At 39.0% G+C, this 13269-nt stretch overlaps 1 protein-coding gene across 4 annotated transcripts in view; it reads right to left on the bottom strand.

The window, feature by feature from the left end:
- LOC139947228 (disheveled-associated activator of morphogenesis 1-like) overlaps nt 1-13269 on the bottom strand; it is an 80978-nt gene that overhangs the window by 26681 nt on the left and 41028 nt on the right. For all 4 annotated transcript variants that reach the window (XM_071945109.1, XM_071945132.1, XM_071945117.1 and 1 more), the window contains 2 exons: nt 3291-3537; nt 2760-2849 (listed from right to left, as the gene is read on the bottom strand). In XM_071945109.1, coding sequence (XP_071801210.1) covers nt 2760-2849; nt 3291-3458 — 258 coding nt within the window. In that variant the 5' untranslated portion in view covers nt 3459-3537. The remainder of the gene's footprint in view (nt 1-2759; nt 2850-3290; nt 3538-13269) is intronic.

The following is a 13269-nucleotide window of genomic DNA, read 5'->3' as shown; positions in this document are numbered from 1 at the left end:
CAAAGATTCAAATAACTGTAATCCATTCCCACATAGAAACCAAACATCAACAAACCATCCAAGATATCACAAAACACACTGACTTGAAACCTTAATCTGGTAAGCAAACTTTTGTTGTGCTTAGTTATTTTCATGTGTGCTTATGCGGCTCTATAAAAATTGGGCTCTACCACTGAGCTAAAGCCAAGAGTCTACTGCAGTCACCAATCCTCCCCTTTAAGCACAGCTGACAACTTACATCCCATCGCGACTCAACTCATCCTAAAAATGCAAACCAGCTTTCGTTGGGGTCTGCTAAACCAATAATTGCATATGCAGAAATATGCTTTCCCCAGGTTGCCCAGACCTTTCTGTTCAGTCAATGTATTGGCACTAACAGCAAGTGCTTTTAATAAAATCAACGCAAGAAAGTTTTGTTTAAAACCTCCAGGAGTCATGTGGCCCTGACCTTGGAGGGATGTTGAGGGGGGGGGGGGGGTCCATTTCCAGGGCTGTAAACACAAGCAGCGATTATCATAATTATCAATTATCATCATGATATGTAGATCTGCAAGGTGACAACTTGACATTTCAAACGGCTCATATCGAATTAAGATCCTGTGACATACTTTGTAATTGGATTTACAAAATAATACTTCTCGATGACCAGATTTCCCGCAGGGCGTCTTTCAGGGTGTTAAAAGCCCCAGGCACTTTTTCTAAAATTGTCAACAAAGTTTCAGACAAACAACAACATACATGTAACCGTGCTTATCTGAGTCCTTAAAGATTCACCATATCCCCTTCCGCGTTGGATAAATGATAACTTTTGAATTTGTTCACTACAGATATATACACAGTTGCTGTTAAAGGGGCAAGACATTTTTTTATATCTAGTAAGGTGCACTTCTACTAGGAAATTTTAAATTGACATTGGAAATTTGCAAAGGGCACCACAGCAGAGAGAACTGCGGCAAATGCTGTGGTGCCGTGAGACAATTTTGAAGCCTGCATCATACACATCACTTCAGTATTTCTTTTTACTAGCACCAACTCCAACCATGTCCTTGCCCTATGCTCCAACCCTCTCCCCCAGCAGGCAAGTTTGTTAAATATGTGATGATCTACACTTCCTTACAAAACCCAAAATATAAAACCTTTGCTTTCCCTGAATAATTCCAGCCTTTTTTATTTGACATTAAGATAACCTTCACCAATCCCTGGAGCAACATTTATCATGATGGCAGCCATCCTGCCTTCCTTCCCTACAAAGTCACCAGAGTCGGGGCTTTCAACACTACTCCAGAATTTGTTGAAGGGCCTTACAACAATCGGCACAGCGATCATTTCATCATGTACAGAGTAATTTATGAAGACAAATCCAGACAAATCCACAAGAGGGTCCTCAAAAAAAATAAACAAATCAACTCTGATGTTTTAACCATGCACAATTCTACACACACCCAAATATAGAGACACATTCAGTGGACCAACAGGAACAATATCCTCGGAAATTAGAAATGTTATTAGCCCAATGACCAGGGCACATTGATACATTGTGGTAAAATGCGCTATTAATGTTCTAGACCAACCAAAACCAAGCCAGATCATGAAAACTCCCTACATCAATTCCCTCACATATCTTAAGAGTTTTGGTTACATTTTTAAGAAAGGTTCCCGAGATTGATCAAGAAGTCCTGTAGAATTCCCACAAAATCTATACTTAGGAAGTGCATAGAGAAAGGTGTATATCTGCCTCTTTTTTGGCACACAACAAAATGAAAGCTAAATGGTTTGATTTCAAATGATTGAGTGATAACCTAGTGCCAATTTCTAAATTGGCACCAAATTTTGTACATCAATCCACTGGGAGTGATCCTGACGGTCCAGAACATGTGGAAGTTCAATCATTCTAAAAAAAAAAAACTGCCCCAGCTCAACTCTAATGACAAATCATGCTCTTGATCTTTCACTGGCCTCCATTTGCCAATCAAAATAACGAAAATAACAAATCAGCACAAAGAAGGCATTCATTCTGGCTGCCATTAACTGCACGTGATTTTTATGTAGTACGTCCAAGATCTGTGTTATTTAGTGCCAATATTCACCAAAGTCATGAGCCTTTCTATTTTACAACGTGTAGTTAAGGTTCTCCCTTGGGAGATGCTTGCAATACCTCTCAAGAACTAGTACTTGATCATGATGTGTGTGTTTTGACAGTCTGACAAAATAAATAAATGATTCCATGAAAGATGGAACCAATTAGTGCCCTATCAAAAAGCACCATCGGATTTGGGGATTTTTATCCTCTAAGTCTGAAACCAACCATTATGTTGGAAAAAAACCTGCTGCGTGTATTTCTGTGAAATGATTTAGATTGCTGCAATTCGAATAAGAATGCACACAATTCCATGAAAATATATAATCCGTTTTCATGACCACCTAATTTGATGAATTTTTTGCTGGTTGGTTGGAGATCTTGTTTTTGTTGTTACTAGGGGATGGGAGAGATTAAACACTTCAAATATTCCAATGACAATTTGCAGCTTTGCACTTGAGACAAATAAAGCATTGTGACATTCAGATAATACTACAACTTCCAGGAAAGTTCGAAATTGAATTAAATCAACACCTCTATTAATGGCTCAAACTATTACCTTTTTCATTTTACATACACAAAAAAAATTTGTTCATGAAAAATAAAAGGGTCAACGGTTCATTTAAACACTGTGCTTTCATCTCAGAAAAAATACTAAATTTCATCATCAACAGCACCTTACCTTTTTCTTGCTGCAGTATATCTGCCATTTTTTCTCTGGAGAGAGACTGAACATTCGCTCCCTGTGGAGGGCCGGTAAGTCCAACTCATCCTATAAGAAGTAACAATTTAAGAATAGATAAAATAACCAAAAATTACATAAGCAAGAAACAAACAACATAGAAAACGGTTACTTAAATACAAACTTGGGTCCGCCTCCCCAGGCCTGGAATTTAATCTTTGAAAGGGCAAAGCCATTTTCATTTTGCAAAGGGCACTTCCATTGGAAAATCTTCAAGTCAATGGGAAACTTTGAAAAACAAATCTAATTTCCCAATAGGATAAAGCCCAGTTCACTTCCAGCAAATGCGAAGCAAATTTTGAGGTCACAGCCCTTTTTTTCGCTGGGAATGATTTGCAAGAGTTGAACACATTTCAACTGTTGCGAATTATTTGTTGCAAATTTGTGACGTCAATATACGGATCGCATTCGCATTTTAAGGAAGTATGAACCGGGCTTACAATTTAATACGTAAATCTCAAGAAAACCTACCACAAGCTCTACAAACATGACATTCAATTCCTCCAGAGGTGGCATGGGGTCAGCGACCTCCATGGGGTGGAGGACCATCCCATTGTCCAGCCCGTAGGTGATGTGAGGGGTATCGTCCCCTCCCCCAAAGCAGCCACATAGCACCCCTCCCCCTCTCTTCCGGGGCATGGTGGCAGGTTGAGCTCGTTGAACAGTGATTGAAAGGGGGACCAACTGCAAGTCTGAGGTACCTTTACTTTACAGGCATCTGCAGGAGAGACAGGGTTGAAAGAGTAGAAAATCTTAAATGATAAGGTACATTCTGAGGTGATTAATCTTTGTTTTCTAGAGATAAAAATGTTTTCCCCTGGTTGGACTCTGGAGGGGATTTTAATCTGCATTTTTGGGATCTGATTACATTTTATGAATAGTTTAGATATGGAGAGCAACTGGGTATGTTATTTGAACAAGATGTAATGCTCACCATCTCTGCTCAGTATACACACATTGTACATTATGCTACACTTATCACAGCAGCTGAGGCGATTGTTTCATGCACAAAAGCCCTTCTCACACTACCGAGCCCATTCCCAGCAGGGTTCTCCACTGATGCACAAGCTAGCGTATCTGGCTGATACGTGCTCATACGCTTCAATTGGCAATACGCAAAACAAAATTAAGAATAATACTAATTTCGTTTCATAAAATTTCTAATTAAAAAAAAAATAAAAAGTGAGAAAATAGTCACTGTTCTTACATGTAAACCATGATGATAAACACCCAGTAAAATACCTTCCAAAGACCATGTTTCAATTCAATCAATTCGGCCAAACTTAAAAAAGTTTAGTCGTGGGCCAGGCAATAAAACCCAAGGAGAATCCTGGGGAATTTTAAACAATATTCCTTGGAGAAAATGTGCACTCATTATGCTAGGCCTGGGCAGGCATGATATTTGGTCCTTGGAACAAGTAAGAAAAATTATTGAGTAAACACAAGTTCATAATTTTTTTTTTAAACAAGGTATTGTAACAAAGATTTCTAAAGAGCTGAGGAATATGTACATGTACTGTATGAAGGACAATCACACTAAACATTTTCTTAATTTTTGTGCACATGAATGCAATCTTTGAAGGGAAATTAATGGCGTTCCTGTACAATAAGTTTGTTTGAATTCTAACAATCCAAACTTGACCATGATTAAAATTCCTTGATCTCTTTCAAAGTCAGGTAAAAGAAGGGGAGAATTCAGACTGCATCTGTTCATTTCACCAAACAAAAGGTTGCTAATTATGAATATCAGGTTTTTCTGTTCAAAGTCCCCACAAAGCAGCTGCCTGCAATCTCCCTAATCCAATCTCAAACTGCACGTAACATATCAAATGAAAAATGTGCACATTCAATGCCTTGCATATTGCGCAGATGGAACATTTAGGCACATGGCAGATGGAGAGCATGAGTACAGTCGGCTATTACTGGATTACCGCCTATTGGGAAATCCGACTCTCACTCATGTCACTTATGAAAATTATCAAGGTGGAATATAATCAACGAGTGTATTGGACCAGATGATGCTCTGCACACCATAGTGCTGTGGTATTGGTGACACTCTTGCGTCACTGTGTGTGTGTGTGTCTTGATACGATAAACAAGAAGAGTGCAGTACCCCGTTGAACACCAAGCTTCAACGTTTCAGTTCAGGAGGCAAAGCCATTTTGTCTTTGTGAAAAATGTTCCATTGTTAGTTTGAGCAGAACTCCAAGAAGGGATCTCAGGCAAGCCTGGATTTTCATCTCTGAGAGGGCAAGGCCATTTTCATTTAGAAAAGGGCAATTCCATTGGAAAATCTTAAAGTCTATAGGAAACTTTTGAAGGGGCACCAAGACAGGGCAAAGAAGGTCATGCCCTGCGTGAAATTTCAGGGCCCAATTTCATGGCTCTGCTTACCGCCGAGCGCCGAATTTCTGCGCTAGCCTTGTAAGCGTAGAATGCCTAGTGACGTGCTGACGCACGCGCAGAAGTAAAAAAATCGCCGCCAACTCGTGAAATATGCTTGCCGTAAGCACAGAATTCTCTGCTTCTGTAAGCGCCAATTCTCTGCTTATGGTAAGCAGAGCCATGAAATTTGGCCAAGGTCTGCTCAAGGATATCACATACTTCAGCTTCCAGATATGATAACGATACGATAAACATCAACCTCTTGCACTTTTCTTATGCAGACGTGATCACCCAAATGGCAGTTTGAAAAATCTGTGTGTGATCTATGTAGACCATAAGGCAAACAAATGCATTTATTGAGCCTGAAAATGTTTAAGTTCCCTGAAAACCAGAGAGTGCATAGATTAGTACATGTAGGCCTATGATATATACAACATGTAGGTCGGTGAGGAATTTCACAAAATGAAGGAAAAGATAGTTATTTATATTGTTACCTTTCTTGGAAGAAGCACACTCCACTAATCGTTATTAGAAGACTATGAATTTTATCAAACTACATGTATTTGCAAAAAGTCTTGCATTCAATTGAAAGGAAAGCCACTTTATTGTACTACACCTGTCTCCATGATTGTGCAAACTGCAAACCACACAGAACCCACCAAAAGCAAACTTGTGACAAGGTTACGCTAATACCGCAAATGCCATTCCAATCGTAATCTGTCAGTCACGTCTCCAGAGATAAAAAAGGGAAACATTATTGGTAACTGTTTAGACCCAAAACACTTGAGGAAAGGGGGGAAGTACTTGGTGGTGCACCAGTACTTGGAAGTGGACACCAGATTAACAGCGAGCTCAAGTGGGTAGACTGAGTAATAAGTCAAAGTCTAATAATGGAGTTTAGAAAGACTGCAAGTTGTACTAGAGGTTGATTGTTTGCATCTGATTGGAGTCTGGTTTGAGGGGGTTTTCCGTGTGGTTTGCTTGTGATTGTATCTGATACTCAAAACAATTCTACTGATAGGACTACATGTAAACTGTAAGGAGAAAAACCTTTAATAAGCGCAGGAAAATCTTGCTAAACAAAAACTGTTTACCAACCGACATTCCATAAAGTTGACATTGTTGCGCCTCGTGCCCCACTAATTTTTTTTGGCTAAAGCAAAGAAATTTTTCACAGCTTTACGAAATTGGGCCCTGTTTTATGAACACCAGCTCCACCAAGTGTTCAAATTTTTTTTCTTTTCTGGCTTTGCACATCACGCAAAAATTAAAATTTAATTACATGTATGTAAAGTACGTGTGAAGTAAAGGCATCAGTGCATACGAAGATGGTTAAAATACCGTTCTACCTCCATGGTTCATGGAGGTAGTGTAAATGTACATTGCTGATGTACATGTACATATACATGTTTGTAGCCTACGTGTGCGTTGGTCTACATGTATCTGTTCTATAAACTTCATGACCATACAAAAATGTATATTTAGCTTAAAGTATGTTTCTACTCCATGGTTCTATAACTAATTCCTTCCTCCAAGATGCAAGCCTACAGTACTGTGTTGTTTACCAAAAAAAATGTATCTGTAAAAAAGTCACACAAATAAGGGTACCCAAACTACATGAATGCCCATGTAAGCATCATCTATCAATTAAAACAACAACACCATCACAACATACTAGACCAAGGACAAAGATGATCACACAAACGATACTTCCACTGGCAGTTGTGCATTTCACAGAACATTAAGAACAACCAACCCCACAGATTCCATTTGAGTGCCGACTCTCATCCTGCAAAAGAAAAAAGCCTAGCTGGCCACAGCCCATTGAGGCATGAAATCTAAGGCACCTGGCCTGCCTGATATGCGTCAAAATACTCGACTTCAATCTTAGTGTAATAGAAAGGGGGGAGAAAGCAATGCCGTTCCAATATGCAATGAAGGACTCCCCCCCCCTTTGTGCGAGAGCCGCTTCACACAATTGAAAAAACAGCAGCTTGGCATAAAGCCCAAAAGGTGATATTGTGTGAGAGAGATGGTAATTTAAAAAAGAAAGTAATCAGCTCTTGCTTGTATGCTAAATGGGTACACAAATTATAGTGTTTATGACACAAGTTATGAGTTACCTTCAGGCAGTTAAATAATATTGAAGTAGACAATATGAATGTTGTTTCTTGTCAATTGAATCACAGATTCAGGATAATTGTCAAGGCACAATTTTAGTTTTGTCAACACAGATGCTGCTTCTGAGAGGACATTAAGAGGACACACCCATACAATTCACTTAACACACATCAATGTCATAGTTATTCTTAAAGCCATTGGACCCTTTTGGTAAACAGTGTTGTTACAGGCCTACAACTGTACCACAACTTCTATATCAAATTACAAACCTGTGAAAATTTAGGCTCAATCGGTCATCGGAGTCGAGAGAACACAACGGAAAATCCCACCCCTCTTTCCGCGTGTTTCGCCGTGTCATGACATGTGTTAAAAATAAATCTGTAATTCTCGTTAATTTTTTTTTCTCAAAAAGTACAGCATTTCATGGACTAATATTTCAAGAGAAGTCTTTCACCATTGCCTTCTGTAAACCCTGTAAGTTATTTGTAAATCTGTGAACTGTTATTTTTTTTCTACACCGAAAGGGTCCAATGGCTTTTACCAACCTGGGTTGCAACAGAGACTGGCATCCTACCATGTCTGCATGTCTTCAGAAGTATGCATTTCTCATACTTAATGACCAAAAAAACCTCTTAACCACAAGACCAATAAGTACTAATAAAGACCATAGGATAATTCATTTACCACTAAAGTATCCCAAAACAAAGAGCCTCTTTGTACAACTGGGTCAACTTTGAGAACCACAGACATTAATAGCTAAAGCTTATACAGCTGAAGCCTAATACTTGAGTCCTTCAGCAAGGGCTCCTGGCAGTGGGTGGGGCGAGTAGGTTTCTCAATTCATCAACAGGAGGATTCAGTTTAGACTTGCCTTCAGGGCGCGGCCTTCAAGAAAGTTGTCCGGAGTAAATGCCAGGTGTCTAAAAATTACATTCAACATTAGACCATGATTGCAATTTGCATGGAGACCTCCATGCAATCATAGAGGATGCAATGTACCTGGTCCCTAGTCTTGGTTCTTCAAGCATGGAGGAAGGAAATTGGTTTAAGCATGGAGCATGGTTCAAGACATTCTAATATTAGGAACCCACAAATCCATTCTTCTGGGTCATCAATAAGTCAGGTTTTCTTAACAGCAGGTGTTACATTCATTGGTTCATGTAGGCCTACATATACCGTACATACAATATGGAGGAAGGAAAATCAATGTAGTGTGCAGATAGGAGGAGTCGCATGCATGTGGAGTGATTAAAGGAACAACATCTTGCACGAAACTTCCCTCTACTTTTAACAATTTCTGGGGGGGAAAAACATGTAAAAAAGTACCGTAGGATCAAGCACTGCAACAACGCTGTTCTTATCTTGCTCTATGGTCACACACCTGTGTACTGTATGATTAAAGGCTTACCTACAATGTAGTTTATTTTGCCCCTCAAGTTTGCAAGACACAACACAGACAAAAAAAGGCACACACCACATGGAGATTTAGACTTAGAGTTCCCTTTAAAATTCATCTTATGACAGCAAAGGGTAAGGGTCCCATCACTGACGAATCCAAGCATGGGGCCAGACTCTATCAGCCTCAGGGTGATGACATCACTGACCCACTTCACAACTCATAATGGAGGTATTGTTTAGACAAGACCCAAGAATGTCAATCTCTTCACCTACTTGTTGGCATTAGGTATCCCATGAGGAGACACCCCACCCCTCCCGCCTCCCTGATTGCGCTTTCAGGAATCTTGATGCATGAACAAATTAAAAGCTTCCTCTTTGGATGGAAGTCCCAAGTTCACTTGATTGATGTTCACTCCCAGCCCCTCTGGTTCATGGACAACAAACAGGGGCGACAGTCATTGCTGGCAAAAAGGTCTGAAACTGGAACCAGAATGCTAGGAGCTGAGCTCTTTGCTTTGAGCTTAGAGTGCTTGGAGGTACCTTCATTAAAATGATGTCGTTCCACCTCTTGTATTACCCCTGGAGTTACAGGTTTCAAGGAGCTTCTGTAAAGTTTCCTCAGCACTAGAAGAGTATGAGCTCAAAGAGCACGATTTCTTGAAATTAACAGCTTTTTCATCCAAGCATAAAAATATCTGATATCAGATAAAATTCTGAAAATTCTTATCCCTGAGACAATTCTGTCGCCTCCAAATTACTGCATGCAATATACATGTTGTAGAAAATGAGATCATATTGGCAAAAAAAGATCTTCCATTGCCTTTGACCCCTGTCTAACAACCCAGTATAGATTGTAACAAGTTCCTCGTTCCAGCTCCTCCCCTAATTTTGCTGGTTGACCTTATCAAGGCTTTTTATCTAGGCTATTTTTATCCCAAATCAAAGAACTTATCATTTCCTCACCTTCTTCCCTTCACAGGTTTCTCTCGACAATTCTGAGGATCCATCTCATGTGTATAGTGATGATCATAACTTAATTCATCATACAAAACTCATCCTTTATCCATGATGGCTGAATCACAGCGGTCAATAACCTTGCTTTCCCAGGAAAGACAAATTATTGAACTTCAGACCAGGTAATATAAATTAAACATGTCCACTGATCAGATAATTCAAATTAAGGGCTTCCTAGTCTATAGAAGCCTTACTATAGACACCACAGTGTAAACATCCATTTGCAACAAAATGTCAAGTTCACAAACTCCAAACACTTGGATGGCCAGACCTAACAGGTGTGTTTAACATTAGAGGTCAAAGTCATTCACCTACCGCTTCAACAGTACACCTACTGTGGTTGTGTACAGTGATGAGTGCCATGGAAACTTGATTTTACTGCCATAATATGCGATTTTTAGTGGCAATGCCAAGGTTTGTTGCAGCCCCATAAAATTCAAAATCACAGGCAGCAAAATGAGTTATCTGTCCATTAAAGTTGTAATGGCAGTACAACCTTGGATTCCTTAAAGGGAAGATGCATGTTCTACAAATAAGACAATGAATTCATCACTGATTGAAACAAGTTACCCAATGTGCATCCAGAAATTGAAAAAAAGTAATTAGCTGCTGCTGGTTATGTGCACTTTTTGTATAGTTTGTGTTGCTATTCATGTAAGACTCTGCTCTGATTGAGATGGGGAGTCCTTTGACTAAATGTACTTCCAATGCAACTACATGTCCAGGTAATTCTGATATAAAGTTTGCAACCTCCACAGCAGTAGATAAACATAACGACAAGTTCTTATTTATACTCGGTAGTCTACCTATCTCAATCTACTCTGCGGTGCAGTAGAGTAGCATGACAAGTACTAACAACAACAATCTATAATCCGCAAAGAAGTAAGCACATTGTGTTGTTGCAAACTAAATACATCATAACTCCACCACGCAATGCCTCAAATCACTTTGAACAGCTACATGATGTCTTTTCAAGATAATGTCCAAATGGTCCAATCAATGCATTCAATGTATCTGTACTTTGTTTTGTTTATAAAGACACACACACACACACCTACCTGTAGAAGTCGCAGACTTAAACAACAACAAGTATTTACTGTCTGTTTTCCTACTCCACGATGTAAACAAACTTTCCAAACTTAACTACTGACAATCTGAGTTGCCCGTTCCTGCAATTAGTCTCTTTAATCAATACCTTGTAAGCATAGCATTGACATGCACCATCAACCAAGTACACATAATTACACTCGTAATATTGATCCCTTAAAAAATTTTACACAGTGGGTACTTATTTTCACTGAGGTTCCCCTATAAGAACAACTGAATAGACCCAGTGTGCCATGATATATCAGAGTCCACACACAAACAGGGACAATGGAGAGGGGGATTATTGCATTCTTGATGGAATTACGCTATCCTTGCGCTATCTGCTTATTGTGCCGTCCGATTGTGATGAAGACAGCATAGAATAAATCATACAGCAGCATTGTATAATAACCTTTCTATGTATTATAACCTTTCTCTAAAGGTCTTTTTGAAGTCTCTCTGAAAGTCAATTATTCATAAGGCATTCTAGTAATCTAAACATTGGAATTTAAACAACTTACAGAAGATTTCTGATCCTACAAAGAATGTAATCCTACATAATATATGAAATTCTAAATACAAAAGCATCCTGAATGTGTCCTATATTGTTCATAATGATGACTGTGTATGTTTTTATTTTTTCAAGGAAAATGTCTTCCCTCCTCAATTTCCAATAATTGGTGGAAAGCTTACTGAAGCATCACCTCACAGGTAGAAAAAACCATCAATGATATGAAACATTGGATTTAACTTGTAGGAAATGGGTAGTTAACCCCTCGGTTGACCTTACAAGTGATCCATGAGTGGAGTCATCCTGAGCAGATAATGAGTTCACAGTTTCAAGAATTACCACCCAATCCCATTACATCGATAATGTGCACTGCATAGGAATTGAGTCAGTTTTACGCCAGTATTCTGTAGTAAGCCAACCACCACTCTTTCAAGAAAGTGTTCAGAACTTTTCATTGTGTATTTTTTCAGGAAATACAGCTGAGTCTTCAAACAAATAATACCAATTGCGAGAGAACCAATGAGCTACATTGTACACAGTAAATGTAGCTCAACAGACTAAGGTATACATTAAAAAAAACATGTCACATGTCGTTTCACTATAAAACTTGGCTTTGCAAAAATATGTACATGTACGACAAATATTATTACATACAAAACAAATCTCCAAAATCAAAAGAAAACCAGATTCAGACAACTTTGATCACAGAATTTGTGAGAGTCAGTGGAATTGTTCATCAATCCAAATGTTTGTAAGTCTAACAAATCATTCATAAAAAACTTCTGCATAAAAACCAACACACACAAACAAATGAGAGTAACTATTTGTTTGCACATCATCTACACAACAAGTTTACATGCTCCTTCAACACAAGTCAGGCCAGGCCTTCAACTTGGCTCTTGAAGGGGCACAGCAATTTCCTTCTGGTAAGGGGCACTTCCATAAAGTAAATTTGTTTTGTTTTTTTAACTTTGAAAAGTGCAGTACAGCAAAAGCACAGGGCACCACGACAACTGCTGTTGGTACCAAGGATTATTTTGAGGCATGACCTGCAGTTCATTACAGGGTCAACCCAACACTTTACTGACATTGAAGGCCTCCCTACACAGGATTAATATCTCAGGTTCCTTGGGGACGTTTTACACAAGGACTAATTTTCAAAACCAGGCCCAGACTGAGCATTCTTCTTTCAGGAAGTACCAACTTAAACACAAAGCCAACGACTAATGACCAATTTCCTTCAGATACCTGGAGGTTATTGTTAAAAGTTTCCTGTCATTTCTAAAAATGTATCGTGTTATTAATAAGTCAAGTACAGGCATGCAAGTCTGTGGTGATAATAACAACTTCCGAGACCAATTTTTCAGAAGAATGTCAACATCCATGTGTAAGTGAAAACTGTACAACTAGGCTAATCATTGTACGGACGGGGTTGTTACAACTCCATTGACTATTGACTCTCCTCTATAGATTAGAACATTAGAATAGGTCCATTTTGATGAAAGCACTGTTGCCCTTAATCCTCTGGGACCTGGGCCCAACTTCATAGAGCTGCTTAAGCACAAAATTTTGCTTAAGCAAAAAAATCCTAGCATAGTAAAATCAGATTACCGGCCAAGACTCCACTCAATTGTTATGCAAAGTAAACAACAGCTAAATACCAGTCACAAGCAATGTATATGGCATAAAGCAAGGTAGGGCCAGTAACATGTGTAAAATAAGCGAGCTATTTTTGTGCTTTTTGCTTAAGCGGCTCTATGAAATTGGCCCCAGTTCCATAGTCAACATTTTGATGACAGCAAGAATGCTTTTACCCTTCCTTTAACTTTTAAGAGCATAAAAGTAAAGAATACTTATGTCCTTCCTGTTCCTACGGTAGGATGGGTCAACAGTCCAACTTTGATGACAGCTCTATCATCTGTTTACAAACAGAAA

The sequence above is a fragment of the Asterias amurensis genome, chromosome 1 (assembly GCF_032118995.1).
Source record: "Asterias amurensis chromosome 1, ASM3211899v1".
NCBI classification, from domain to species: domain Eukaryota; kingdom Metazoa; phylum Echinodermata; class Asteroidea; order Forcipulatida; family Asteriidae; genus Asterias; species Asterias amurensis.
The sequence above is the reverse complement of the archived record's forward strand: the minus strand, read 5'-3'. Positions and strand labels throughout refer to the sequence as shown.